This window comes from Stereum hirsutum (assembly GCF_000264905.1).
Source record: "Stereum hirsutum FP-91666 SS1 unplaced genomic scaffold STEHIscaffold_5, whole genome shotgun sequence".
NCBI lineage: Eukaryota > Fungi > Basidiomycota > Agaricomycetes > Russulales > Stereaceae > Stereum > Stereum hirsutum.
In genome coordinates this window covers 225,599-239,862 of record NW_006763135.1, presented here as the reverse complement: position 1 = coordinate 239,862, position 14,264 = coordinate 225,599, and the positions used below count along the sequence as shown (strand labels likewise).

The following is a 14,264-nucleotide window of genomic DNA, read 5'->3' as shown; positions in this document are numbered from 1 at the left end:
GAACGAGGCTAATGCAAGGAGTGTCCGCATGTCCATGGAGATTCGAGCGACCCGGATATGAGCTAATAGGAGAAGAGCGGGAAGAGTATGATCGTCCAGGATATGGACTCGGACAAAGGTCCGTGCGCGAAACTCACACAGGACGTCCCGGAGCGGCATGGAACGATAGCTTAGGTTGATCATGAAAGGGTAGTGATGCATATGATGGATGGCGTGAAGCTAGAGCTATTCTTGCAGCGAGTCAGTAACGTAGCATACTCCGACCAGTCCGAGTTGCGAACCTTCTTCCCTTTGCGAGAACGCGATAAACAAGGAACGCAGGGGTGATGTGACTTGCCTAACGGTGTCCGGAAAGATGCGGGAAGTGTGTGAGGCGTGAGATGGAGTGGTTTATCTTTGTGCTTTGAGTGCATCCGGATTCGGCGCCAGAGAGACTTGTCTTTTTGTTCCCTTTTATGTTGTTCCCTGAGCTTACAGACAAGAGAGCTTCATAATGACATAGCACAATAGGTCTGCCTATATCCGGAAGAGAAGAGCAAAGAATACGAACGAACAGACAGAAACCGAGTCAAAGGATCGCATGTTACGTGTCGCACCGACCCATCGAATTCGCAATCACCGATTTGACCCGAATGGTCGGCGCATGGAAGGGAAGAATTGGAACTCCGCCGTGGCCCGCGACCTCGCACCAGCCCTGGCCGTCCCGCGCGAGCGTCCTTTCCTTCCTTCCTTCTTCCTTCTTCCAACAACAATCAACGCTCAAACAACAGCCGACACATACCCACATCCACCCACCTTTTCTCGTCTCCCTATCTCTGCTGCGTTTTATTTTTTCTCCTCTCGCCCAGCTGGCGAGAATTTCGGATTTATTTGGGCAGATATTCGACGCTCGGGCTGACTGAGAGCCTAGGATAATAAATCAAGACAGCCCATAGACAGAGACGCCAGTCATACAGCGCATAGCTTTCGTAAATTGCGCAGAGCAATGCACTCGGCCTCGCCAGCGCGTCGGCAGGCTCCTCGTCGCAGTGGTGGTGGACCTCACGCCTCATCACCTTCCGCCCCAGGCTCCGGCCCGTCCACTCCCGTCCATCCACCTTCTTCGTCCGCCAGCGCCAATAATCACCATCCTACTTCGCCCTCTGTGGCCCATCCCCGTCCGCCCTCCTCGCGCACTTATTCCACCAAAGATGTCGCAGCCGCTGTTGATGGCGCTGCCGACGCGGGTGCTGGTGGTAGTGCCACAATAAAGGCGGGACCGGGAAAGCCCGTGCCGACTTTTACTTCGTGTTTGAGCATCCCCGTCCAAGGTGCGCTTCCGATTTCGAGGTCGGATAATCGACAAACACTCCCGGAACAACAGAGGGCTGCACATGCCGCCGCCGTGAATCGTAATCCGAACCCTTCTTCCTCGTCTTCTGCCGCCACTGCGAATCATTCCGCTGGCGGTGTGGCCCATGGTGCTAGTGCGGGTGCCGGGGGTAGTGCTGCGGGAGGGGCAGGAGAGCCGAGGAGAGCACCAAGGAAGAGTAAGACGGAGGCGTTGGCGGCGTTGCAGAGTCATGCGCACGCGAACGCCCTCGTGAGTGACGATGGTGGGATGGCGTCGGATGCGCAGGCGGGTGCGTTTAGGGAGGTTATGTTGGATTTGGACGGGGCGCCGATCGGGAGTGTGCCTATACCTGTGAACTCGAGGTTGGACTTTTCGAAGATTAGGACCCAGTCGCCGAGGGATGTTGATGGGGCTGGGTTTGCGAGAAGAGCAAGGGGCGCAGACGGGGATGTTAGGATGGACGGTGTGGATGGGGAGGAGAGTGGGAGGCCGTTCGGGTTGGAGGATTGTCCGGTGTTTGAGCCGACGGAGGAGGAGTTTAGGGATCCGATGGGGTACGTGAAGAAGATTGAGAATCAGGGGAGGAGGTATGGGATGGTGAAGATTATTCCGCCGAAAGGGTGGAAGATGCCATTTGTTACGGATACTGAGGTTCGTTCTCGCTCTTTTTCTTCCTTGTCTATGCCATTTCGTCGTACATTCCCTACTCTAGACCTTCTCCCATTTTCTTCTCACACTTTTTACATTGTCCACTTTGCTTGTCCGCCCGTTATGCCACACGTACTGATATTTGAATTTCCCACTTTTTGCAAACGCCACAGAACTTCCGTTTCACGACTCGCCTCCAACGCCTGAATTCGATCGAAGCCTCCTCTCGTGCCAAGATCAACTTCCTCGAGCAACTATACCGGTTTCATCAACAGCAGGGCAATACTCGCGTCTCGGTGCCGACGATCAACAATAAACCTATGGATTTGTGGGTGTTGAGGAAGGAAGTGCAGGATATGGGAGGTTATGAGGTGGTGAGTCCTTTAATTCTTATTTTTGGGTCTCGGTCTATGGTGGCGGCTTGGTTTTATTTTTTGTGGAGCCTGAGGCGTTAACTTCTTAAGTTGAGGAGGTGGTCGTTAGAAGATACTTTTCTCTTTTGTTTGTCTTTACATCTGTTCATCTTTTTATCCTCATCCTACTTTGACCGTCAAACCCGTGACTAACTATCTGTTTCCCCCTTGCCTCCTCTCCATGCATCCCACCACGCCACATCCCCATTCTAATCCCTCTCCTTTTCCACCTCACCTCGTTCCTTCCCCCACGTTATTCTCGTTTCGCTTTCCACTCTCGAACCGCACACAGGTCACCAAACAAAAGAAATGGGCCGACATCGGTCGCTTACTGGGCTACACCGGCATCCCCGGCCTCTCCACGCAGCTCAAGAACTCATACACGCGCGTCATCCTCCCTTACGAACATTTCTGCGAACGAGTGAAGAACTCTCCCGCGTTGGCGAACCTCTTACACAGCAGAGACCGAGAACGGGATCGAGAAAGGGAGAGGGACGGAGAGTCGCATGTGACGGCGGGACATGTGCATGTGAACGCACCGGCTGCGAACGTCGGGGTCGGGATCAACGGCTCGAAGGAGGATAAGGATAAGATGCATGTCGATACCGATCTGGGCGATCTGGCCAGGTCGAAGGAGACGCCGCAGCCGGATACGACGACGAATGCGAGTACGGCACCGGATAGTCCGCTTACGGAGACGTCGAGTATTTTGAGCGAGTTGCCGGAGGGGGATGGGGACGATGAGGATGGGCATGGGCATGGTGGGAAGGATGGGGATGAAATGCCGTTGAAGGGCAGGCCGAGGAGGGCGGTTAGGGATGGGGTTGCTGGTGAGTTTTTTGAAGTTTGAATTTTCTTCGTCGGGTTTCTTGCTTGAGTGCGGATGGTGTGTGGTTGTGATGCTGACGGCGATTTTGTTGGAATATTTCCTTTGTAGCGAGTAAGGGGGCGAGTCAAGGACAGGGATTGGCGCAGACGGCGGCGAGTCGTAAGGCTGCGGTCGCTGCTGCGTCGGCGGCGAATGGGGCGGACGAGGACGAAGGGAAGGAGGACGAGAAGGAGGTGAGAATTTCTTTCTCGTTTCATAATACGGTCTACCAAGGGATATTGATATCAGACGCCATCTTATAGCAACCTTGTGAGATTTGCCAGAGGAACGATAGAGGCGAAGAGATGTTGCTTTGTGATGGGTGTGATTGTGGTATGTCTCTATCCTTCATTTTATCGTACTCCATCATTCGCTCATCACCATTCCGTCCAAACTCGTAGGCTTCCACATGTTCTGCCTCGATCCCCCGCTCCTCTCCATCCCTAAGGGTCAATGGTTCTGCCACACCTGTCTCTTCGGCACAGGCGGCGATTTCGGATTCGACGAGGGCGAAGAACACTCGCTTTCGTCGTTCCAGGCTCGTGATCTTGCTTTCAGGAAACTCTGGTTCCTCGGCCATCCGCCGCCTAACTCTCAGTTTGGCGCGCCGCTTCATTCGGCTGCTAATGGCGGTCCGACGTCACCTGTCAGTGCTCGTGCTGGACCGTCGTCGCCGGTTGGTACTCGGGGGCGGGGAGCCACGGGCAAGGAAAAGGAAAAGGAAAAGGAAAAGGAGAAGGGCGCGAGGGCCGGTGCGGAGGTGGCTTGGGAACCGACGGCAAATCGGTATGGGGATGTGAGGGTGACGGAGGACGATGTGGAGAGGGAGTTTTGGAGGTTGGTGAAGAGCTCGAATGAGACGGTGGAGATTGAGTATGGAGCGGATGTTCATTCGACGACGCATGGGAGGTTCGTTCTTCTCCATTTCCTCAACTCATCCCGCTTTTCGGTGGACTGTGTGCTGATTATTGGTGTTGTTGGGTCAAAATTACAGCGCGATGCCGACTCTCGAAACGCACCCGCTCGATCCGTACTCCAAGGATCCTTGGAACCTGAACAATATGCCGATCTTGCAGGAGTCGCTGCTTAGGTATATCAAGAGCGATATCTCGGGGATGACAGTGCCGTGGACGTATGTGGGCATGATTTTCTCGACGTTTTGCTGGCACAACGAGGATCATTATACGTATTCGATCAACTTCAGTACGTTTCTCTCCCTCTCTCTCTCTCTCCCTTTTCTACATCAATACATAACCCATATACTAACCACCGTGTTATCTCTGTCGCCGTTTTAACAGTGCATTGGGGCGAGACCAAAACCTGGTACGGTATCCCTGGCGAAGACGCCGAAAAGTTCGAAGCTGCGATCAGACGTGAAGCTCCCGATCTTTTCGAGACGCAGCCGGATTTGCTGTTTCAGCTCGTTACGCTGATGAACCCCACGAGCTTGAGGGAGGCGGGCGTGAGGGTGTATGCGTGTAATCAGAGGGCTGGAGAGTTTGTGATTACGTATCCGAAGGCATATCATGCGGGCTTCAATCATGGGGTGCGTTTTTCTTCCCTTTACTCGCTTTCTTGATTTCGCGTGTGGATGAGGACGTGGATGCATGCTATTGGTCGGCGTTTGGGTGGCGGAGCGGGCGCCAATGGACGCTTTCGTTTGTTTGCTTGTTTATTTGATGGTGCTGACTCGGTCCCGAATTGTTTGTAGTTGAACTTCAACGAGGCCGTCAACTTCGCGTTGCCCGATTGGCTACCATACGGTCGGCAGTGTGTGCAGCGATACAGGGAGCATCGCAAGCTCCCTGTATTCTCGCACGATGAGCTGCTCATTACGATAACGCAGCAGTCTCAGTCCATCGCCACCGCTATCTGGTATGTTATTTCTTTACCCTGTGAAGATTGTGTCTTGCGCACGTTTGCTGATGAACGGGTTTCTTATTCTTATTCTCTTTTGTTCGTGAACTTTCCCTTTTGTTTCCATAAATAGGTTGAATCCGAGCCTTATGGAGATGACCGACCGCGAACTCGCGAACCGCCGCAAAGCTCGCGGACTCCGCCTCCGCGAGTCGCTCGAACGTGAAGATCGCGCCACCGAAGAACAATACCAATGCAACATCTGCAAGTCCTTCTGTTACCTCTCCGCCGTCACCTGCACCTGCAACCCCAACATCGTCGTCTGCGTCGACCACGTCTCATCGCTCTGCAAATGCTCCATGGACCATCGCTCGCTCCGTCTTCGCTTCTCGGACAACGAGCTCATGGAAACGCAGGAGAAGATCCAGGAGAGAGCGCAAATTCCGGATCAATGGAAGGCGAAGTTGAGCAGGTTGTTGTTGGAGAACGCGAGGCCACATTTGAAAGCTTTGAAGGCGCTTTTGGCGGAGGGCGATAAGATTCAGTATGATGGAATGAAGGGGCTGGAGGATCTTAGGCGCTGCGTCGTCAAGGCGGGAGAATGGGTCCAGATGGCCAACGAAATCCTGGTGCGGAAGCCGAATCGGAAGAGGGCAGCGAAGAGGAAGGCGCCGGGGGACAATGTCCCCACGTCTTCTTCAGCCGGTCCCGATGGATATGGAGGGTTCGATGTCCCGGATCGGCCGGATAAGAGTCTGGATGATTTGTATGAGCTGTTGAGGCAGGTGGACGATCTTGGGTTCGATTGTCCCGAGATTGGAATGTTGAGGACGTTGGCGGGGCAGGCGGAGGAAGTTAGGGGGAAGGCAAAGGCGCTACTTGCGGAAACGTCGGATTTCCTGAGGAGTGGAGAATCAATTACGTCGGACGGGACTCAGAGGCTTTCATTCGTCGCGGACTGCGAGAAACTCCTTCTCGACGCGTCATCGCTCAATGTGTCTCTCGATGAACTCATCGACGTCGAGAAGATGGTCGCCCGGGAGCAGTTGATCAAAGAACTCGAGGCGAATGTGGACGACACGTCGGTCATGACGCTCGAGGAGGTCTCGGGCTACCTCACCAGAGCGAGAATCTGCGGCCTCTCTTCGGAGAACAGACACATCAAGGACCTCGAGGCTCGTCAGCGCGCGGGTCAGACCTGGGACGAGCGGGCGCGCCACGTCCTTTCGCAGCCGTTCAAGACCATCGAGGAGCTCGACGAGTTCAACGACATCGACGCCACCATTCCCATCGATCCTGCCGTTCTCTCCAAGATCGCGAACGCGAGGGAGAAGGCGAAGGACTACGAGCGCCAGGCGACGACGTGGCTCAATCCGGAGATGGGCGTGATGAAGCCGAAGGTCCAGGACGTGATGCGGCTCGTCACAAGGGCGGAGAAGGACTTCAATATACCTGCCGTCAAGGAGCTCAAGCGGATGGCTGATCTCGCGGGCGACTGCGAGAACAAGTGCGACGAGCTCTTGAGGGACAGGTTCGAGCATGCGGAAGACGATGACGTCTTCGAAATCATTGACAAGTTCGTCAATTACGCCAAACAGCATCTTACCGCTCTCTTTGCTATGCCCAAATTTGAGACGATCGACGAGCAGCTTACGCAGCATTATCGCTGGCTGGAGACGATGCCTTGGAAGAAGACGCCGATCGATGTGGATTTGTTGATGAAGGACATTATGGACAATACGAGGCCGGAGGAGGACCTTCCGCCCGAAGACGAGTTTTTCACCTGCATTTGTCTCGACGCCGTGCGCCCGCCCGAACAAGGCCAGGTCTCTGACGCTGTCCAATGCGACCACTGTTCGGCGAGGTTCCATGCCGCCTGTGCGAAAAGTGGAGGATCCTGTCCGTTCTGCGACCATTCTCATTGGAACGGGACGATCCGCAAGGAGCGCTCTTTCCAGTTCGCCGTGCTGCCCGTCATTCTGAACGAGGCTCCCGTCATCACCAGGTTCTACTCGCCCGAGTGGAAGCAGCTCGAAATCATGGTTCATCGCATCTCTAGGCTCTCCACCGTCATCGCACAGTTCTTGTCGTTTTCCTCTCCCGACGCGAACCAGAAGAGGGACTACATCGGTCAGGTTCGGCATTATATGCGCAAGCTGTACAAGCTTCAGTTCAACATCTCACCTCGCGAGGACCTCACTTTCGGACTCGATCTCGCTGGTCTCCATCGCATCATCGCTTCGCAGCCTACGCCTATGCAGTCTAGGACCAAGAAGCGGCGTCGGCCGAAGTTCATGTTTGGTCAGGACGTGGATGCGGATTGGCTGGACAAGACGAGGTGTATCTGTCGTGGGAGGACACCGTACTTGCTCAACTATCCGACAGTGACGTGCGAGTCTTGCAGCAAGATGTACCACGGTGGTTGCGTCTTCTTCCCCGTCGACCATACGATCTACTCCAACCGATTCATCTGTCCTCTGTGCTGTCTTCGCAAGAACAGGAGGTACGAGTACGCCGAGTTGAGGGTGAAGGATATTCGTGAGTCTTTTTCTCCCGTCTCATACAATATTTTGCTCACGAGGTGTTTGGTAGACACGACCGATGTGGAAACCTACGTCGACACCGTCAGGATGCTCGACCTGTTCAGCAAGGAGATGATCTACAAGAAGTTGCCGCCTCCGTACACACAGACACTGTTCGTCGAATTGATCCGATTCACGCCAGGTCAGCCCGATGGCGCCCCCAATGGAGTCCCTCCTCCCGCCACTGGGCCCTCGCATGCCTCTACTCCTCACTCTGCTGTACCATCTCCGGCTCCTGCTCATCCGAACGGCGCTTCGCATCCTCCTCCGCGACAGTATCATCCACCGCCACCATCGGCTACACATCCCGCACATTACGAGCCTCGTGCGAACGGAATGCATCATCCCATGGCGCCTCCACATTGGGCAAAGTGGACCGGGATGCATGCGCCACCCCATCCGGCCTCGGTGCCACCCGGGTCTATGTCTACGGGTACACCGACGCATTCTGCGTACCCTCATCCTCAAACGCAGGCTCAAGCACAGGCTCAGGCACAGGCTCATGCCCAGGCTCAGGCGCAGGCTCAGGCTCACGCACAGGCCCATGCTCATGCTATGTCGCAACATCCGCACGTTCATTCCCAACAGCATTCGCCGGCGCATTCACAGATGCATCCTCAACAACATCCTCATGCTCATGCGCATCCCACTCATCCTGCATCTGCTCCTCGGCCTCCAGTCTCCACTGCTACCAACCCGTCTCCGACGCTCGCGGGGACGCCTGTTATGCCTCAGATGTCGCCTCCCACGGGTAGCAGGGCTCCTCCAGTCCAGACGCCGCCACATGGACCATCGATGTCCCAGGCTCGTCCCCCGAGCAGCGGCAGCAGCACTGGTAGGGCTCCAATGCAGACGCCACCGCAGAACCTGCAGAAGCGAAAGTATTCCGAGGATGATGGACGTGAACGCGAACGCGTGGAGCGAGAGCGCGAGCAAGCTATGTTGATGAGGAGTCCAACGGCCCTCAGTCAACTGGAGCGACCGCAAAAACGTCAAACCATCGCGAGGAGTCCTGAGATGTCGTCTCGAGGACCACCACCCACTGGTTCGCAGACTGTCATGCCCACGATGGGCACACGTCCTATGCAGTCGTTGTCGCCGTCGCTGGCGATGATCATGTCTCCCGAGAGTCGTGAACCTCGCCCGTCCCCGAGACAATCGTCGTCCTATTCAGTGCCCGTCTCAGGTCCTCCATCGCATTCGCCAACGCACATCTCGCCTACACATATCACTTCCCACCGACCTCCTTCCTCTCATCGTCGTTCCCCTTCTCCACAGCCAGAAACGACGCCTCGTAGAGTCAAGGTCTATGGCAGTGACCTCGCAGCTCCTGCTCCTCCTGGGCCGTCTCTGCCTCCACCTCAGCCTCAGCTTCCACCTACACCGCAAAGGAAGGAGGTACCGCGCGGAAAGGATGGCTGGCCGGAGCCGGTGCCTCCTCCACCTCCTGTTTATGGGCCACCGCCACCACAGTCCTCGTCGCAGCCATGATGGACGCCGCATGTGTTTGTCGTGAACTTTCGTGATATGTTCCTCTCGCTGTTATTGTTGGCTTCCATTTTATGCTATTTGTTCCCGTCTTCACCATCGTGGCTCGATGCGCCGACTCGCTTTCCAACGGTCGTATGTCCTCAGTATTGCCTTTTTGACTCCCGTTTCTTCCTTGGCCGTGTTTTTCCGCTCGTTGTTGCCGATGATGTATGTTGTATATGCTGGCACGGATGTTGTTGCCTTTATTCAATATGATAGTATGCGTTTGATCTCCCTTGCGTGCCTTCTTCATGCATATGGTCACTTGTTACAATGATCGCTGTGTCATTTTTGCCTTTCAGTCTCCCGTCTGTTCTTACTCTCACACCAAACGGAAGCGTTGGTCAATTTGACACCAGGTTGATCATAGCTTGAAGCCCGGGTACGTCCATTCTTTAATTCTTCAAACGGTTGTGCAATAGGGTACTCGTCCGACCACAGAGTGGTCTGTCTGGTCCGGAGAGTTTTGTCCTGCGGCTCGGCGAAAGCTCAGATAATCGACTTCACCCTCTCGGATCTTTGCACGCTGGCGTGCATTTTCTGGTCCGTAAGTGTTCTAGTCATGACCGCGGGCGCATATATTGTCGTTCCTCCTGCCAGCATGGCTTACTCAAAATGGGACTAATGGCCGGTCTTTCGAGCCTGTTTGAGACGAACTTAACGTGCTACTGAACCCGATTTGAGAGATAAGTTGCTACTTCTGGACGGGAATCGTGGAGTCGCCGAGGATCCCTGCTTGCTCATGACGCGTTGATGTCTCTCTGTCTTCTTTTTCTATAAGTATTTCTTGCGCCTCCTTACCCACCAGGAACCTCTCTCTTCCTCTGATATACCACCACCATCGACCAGTGGCCGTCGACTCAGGCATGGGTTCGTCCCTTTCTGCTGTTCTCCGTCCGATATGATTTTCTGACAATATCTCTGCGTTCACAGGAATTTGGTCAGCGTTCTGTGCAATTTGTGGCGGCGGCGATGAGAGCCCCTGTTTGGACGACGATGGCGGATTGGGCAAAGATGACGACGCCCACTGGAAGAAATATGACGTTCAGAAGCATCAAGTCGTGTGGCAAAGCCGCTGGCGAGAGATGTACGGTGAATTCAGCCGCTCCAATACCCTCCGCGTCAGGCTCAGTGGCGTTGGACGGATGAGTTACGGTGACTTTGGGCCTGAAATCAGCTACGGTGGTGAGGAAAGTGTAGGGGAAGGACTGTATACGTTCTCGGAGGAGAGCTTCCCCATTCTCCCTGTGCACGACGCTTGTTGACGTCTGGTATCGACGATAGTCAGGGAGGATAAATCTCGGTCGTTGAAGCTCACATACGATTGGCTCCTGAACCATACGATGTTCAGGAACTATCTCCCTGCTACCCATGTTGATCGGGCTGTGATGGGTGGTGCGGAGAAGTTGTGTGGCCAGTTCTGGGATGGCGGTGTTGAACATCAGGTATGCATTGTGTGGTATAAAATTCAACGTTCGCTGATTCTATTTCGTCCGATCTATAGCATATGCTTGTCGATCCTTCTGAAGAGCCCGATATATCCGGCACGTCGTTGAACACGCCAGCTCCCATACCCAATGTCGTTGCGCCAATTGCACAAGATCCCTTTTCGTGCCTCCCAGCCGAAATCCTTCGTCACATCGCTTTCTTCGCCGTCGACGACCCGTTTACTTCACACGAAATTGCCTCCGGTACCCAGACACAGGAGTCCCCCTCCACGGCCTTCGGTTCATCTCCCGTGGCTGCTCAAAAAATGGCGTCGACTTCCTCGCGCTCCGGATCAAAATCGATCCCAGTCCCGCAGACACCCGAGTCGAAACCAGACAAATACATCGTCAACCCGCACCACACAATCCATTTTCTCCGTCATGCTTCACCCTCCGTCTTCCGTGCGAGCCCCGACTTTGGTACCACCTTCTGGTTTCGAGTAATCGAGAACGAAGTGTTGCCCTTCGTCCCGGCTAGTCTCGCCAGCAAGATCGAGACCGCTCGCTTGTCCGCGTTGGAGGACACCAGTTAGTTGAGCGAGCAGAAGGATCAAGAAAAGGCGAAGAAGGACATTGCAGACGTGGATGGGATGGGGATGTACCCGGTTTGGTTGACGTTGAGGTGTCACATGTGCTTGAGAAATAGGCGGAGGATATTGAGGTTCATCGTTGGGATCTTTGGACTGGGTGACTCGATCGTTGAGATGGCGAGCAAGAAAGATGGTGCTAAGTGAGATTTGAGCATAGTCTTTTGACTCGTGATAAGAATGTACTACTTTCCGTCCGTCCTTGGTCAGAGACGAGATGACTAATGCTCTCCATGCTTTCACGAAATAGATTGACGTTGTACAGAGAAATAAGAAGGGTTACATAACTCGATCGAGCAATCATAAAACTGGTCAGAGGTCTCTCTTGCTCTTACAGCAAAACTTTATTGCAGCGGTGTCCCTGGGATACACGCCGGATTTTCCGGGGCCGATGAGGCCAGCCGTCAAGTTGACATGAAATTGGATTGTTATAGTAGAGGAAGCATAGCGGGGCATAATGTCATAGATGGAAATACACGGGTGTCAAGAAATCAAGCCTAACGAGCCGTCGATATTCAGCCCAGCTAACATCGACTCTAGTAAAGACTAACGTCCGTCAAACTTCTTAATCCTCCCTTCTATCGACCTTCACCGTCCGCACCACAGCCATCATATCCTGGGCGAATCGCTGGGCAACCCCTAGCCACCTCTCCGGCGTGCAGACCTCTTCGCCCCTCTGGATCTCCTCTCGCACGACCTGCCCTATCCATCCGTCCTGCGTCTGATCAGGATACCGGACAGCTATTTCCGCGTAAGGAAGGGGAACACCTCGTTGGCAGCGGAGCTTGAAGACCTCAATGGTATTCTTGCAGAGTGCTCCCCGTCCTACGTGCATGACAGGGACGCTGTGCATATCCACAGGCTCGTAGAAGCGTAGATCAAGGCTGAGCGCGTCGTCGTGGATGCGGAGGTCGTGGAGCATAGGGAGGGCGACGTCCGTCGGCGAGGCGATGGTGACGGCGAACATGGCTTCTACGAACGGCCTCAAAATCCCGTCTCCGCATCGCAAGTAGGAGAGTTGACTGTGAGGGCCGCCTAGCTCGAGTAAGAGTTTTTGCGCTTCGGCTGAACTCCACTCACCGTCGAACGCGGGACGAAGGGCATCGTCACGATCTTGGTTTGTCAGGATGAGGGACTTGAGGGCCGACCATGCGACCGGAAGATTGTCAAGAAGAGCCAGTGTGAAAAAGGGGACGGTGATGGGGCTGATGAGAGGCATGTCGAGTTTGATGTCGTAGGCAGGTAGGGAAGGCTGGGACGCAGACGAGAGTTCAAGGAAAACCGACGATCCCTGCTTGAAATCGATAGCAAGTGCTTCCATCGATGTCAGTACCATTGGTACAGACGTAGAAAAACAGAGCCCCTGAACGACGTCAGAAATCAGAGCCCTACATATACCCACACGCCCGTCGTAGCTGGTGTCTCCGGAGCTGTGGTCGAAAGCCTCGACACAGAGATCCAGTTTCCGAACAGTCCCGGAAGCTTTCAACCCATCGACCAGGCAGTAGAGCGACTCCAATGTATCGCACGTGACGGAGAGGGACTTCAGATGTGGAATCGCTGCCGTTCTGGAGGTTTGAGCCACCGGGTCCAACGCCCAACTGTCCCAAAGAGGGATGCAGTTGACGAGAGTCAGGTCTTCGAGCGTCACAAGTCTGCGTAAGAGGTCGCCCAAGAAATCCGGATCCATGTCGACCAGCTCTTGCATTTTCCAAGACGTAAGAACCTTATCCGACAGCTTGAATGCGATCGCGACAGACGTGAGCGAAGGTGGGAAGGACGAGACCGAAGTGGGATTGATGTTTTCCAGCACGATGGACCGGAGTTGTTGAGTGGAGTTTGCGAACAGGGTTTCAGGGAATTCGACGAAGTCGTCGCAGGGCCCACGAATGACAAGATGCTCGAGAGCGGGGGCGATCGAATTGGAGAGCCAGTCCATGGTCACAGCGTGGTTTGGATCGAGATCAGGATGAACATTGGTGAGCTCGATCCGTTTGACGCGAATTAAAGGGCCGGGAGGGACCAAAGGGGAGCCCCGTGGAGACTCACAATCTCTACTAAATGTCAAGGGGGTTTCACCCGAGCGAATGTACATTTCATTTGTCCAGGGTATTCCCAGAGCATCGGTTACGACCTCAGACCACAGATGGCTGTGTACCCTCCCAGCGTTGTAGAACTGAGCGGAGGCATGGGTCGCCGCGATCCACCCAAGGTCTGGAACGGGAAGATGTTCGATGTCGTGATCCCCGTCTTCATCCCCAGGATAGCTAAGACGGGGTGGAGAGACATCTCGGAGGAAGAGGAGTATACGCGCTAGAATCTCGATGGGAAGACCCCCGACGGGCATTCGGGAGTTGATGGCGCGCCCAGCATGGACCCGCATGTCATGGAAGATTTGGGCAGGACCCGCATTGAGCCAGCCCTGGAAAATCTGAAGGGACTCTTCTGCGTAGGCGTAATCGCGAAGAAGTTTCTGTGTCAAACTACACGGCAATGAGCACATAGATTTCGCTTTCGGACAAAATATACAGACGTACGGGTCTACAGTGAGCACAGGTTGGGTAGGGTCCTGTGGGTCCTGGGGCTGCATGATAGAGGTATCGAGGCGCAAATCGTGGGACGATTAAAATTGTATATGTGGAGAAGCGAGCGAGTGGGCGGTGGTGAAGATTGTGTTGAGGGTGTCAGCTAGGCCAGCTAGTTATAGGGGGCGACAACCCGTCGTAAACATGAACAAACAACGACTCGGACACGCCGTCATCTCGAAGGGCCCATTACTGTGTTGCCAGGTGACGCAGCTCTGTGTGCTGAGGCCGAGCGGATATTGTGCCGTAGAGAAAAACTGCCCAGGCCCGCTTCGGACGCGCTGTCAATCTTTGGCAATCCATGAACCCTGCCTTGCATCCCTAGTTGTCATCGGCGTCACCTGTCTTCCGGTGGCATTGAATGAACAATGGCA

General features: G+C 54.5%; 3 protein-coding genes across 3 annotated transcripts; 2 read left to right on the top strand and 1 right to left on the bottom strand.

The window, feature by feature from the left end:
- The first annotated feature begins 851 nt into the window (after positions 1-851).
- STEHIDRAFT_120072 (uncharacterized protein) lies at positions 852-9,355 on the top strand. Its single transcript, XM_007302487.1, has 11 exons — positions 852-1,984; positions 2,155-2,355; positions 2,687-3,224; positions 3,332-3,456; positions 3,526-3,595; positions 3,664-4,171; positions 4,257-4,465; positions 4,561-4,808; positions 4,974-5,137; positions 5,253-7,657; positions 7,712-9,355. The coding sequence occupies exons 1-11, from the start codon at positions 986-988 to the stop codon at positions 9,190-9,192; spliced, it is 6,948 nt and encodes a 2,315-aa protein (XP_007302549.1). The 5' UTR covers positions 852-985; the 3' UTR covers positions 9,193-9,355.
- A 1,119-nt stretch (positions 9,356-10,474) lies between these two features.
- On the top strand, positions 10,475-11,317 carry STEHIDRAFT_120071 (uncharacterized protein). The gene is made up of 2 exons (XM_007302486.1): positions 10,475-10,676; positions 10,736-11,317. The coding sequence occupies exons 1-2, from the start codon at positions 10,575-10,577 to the stop codon at positions 11,249-11,251; spliced, it is 618 nt and encodes a 205-aa protein (XP_007302548.1). The 5' UTR covers positions 10,475-10,574; the 3' UTR covers positions 11,252-11,317.
- A 553-nt stretch (positions 11,318-11,870) lies between these two features.
- Positions 11,871-13,895, bottom strand: STEHIDRAFT_155153 (uncharacterized protein; the record flags this gene model as incomplete). The annotated part of the gene is made up of 2 exons (XM_007302485.1): positions 11,871-13,788; positions 13,843-13,895. The coding sequence occupies 2 exons, from the start codon at positions 13,893-13,895 to the stop codon at positions 11,871-11,873; spliced, it is 1,971 nt and encodes a 656-aa protein (XP_007302547.1).
- Positions 13,896-14,264: the final 369 nt, after the last annotated feature.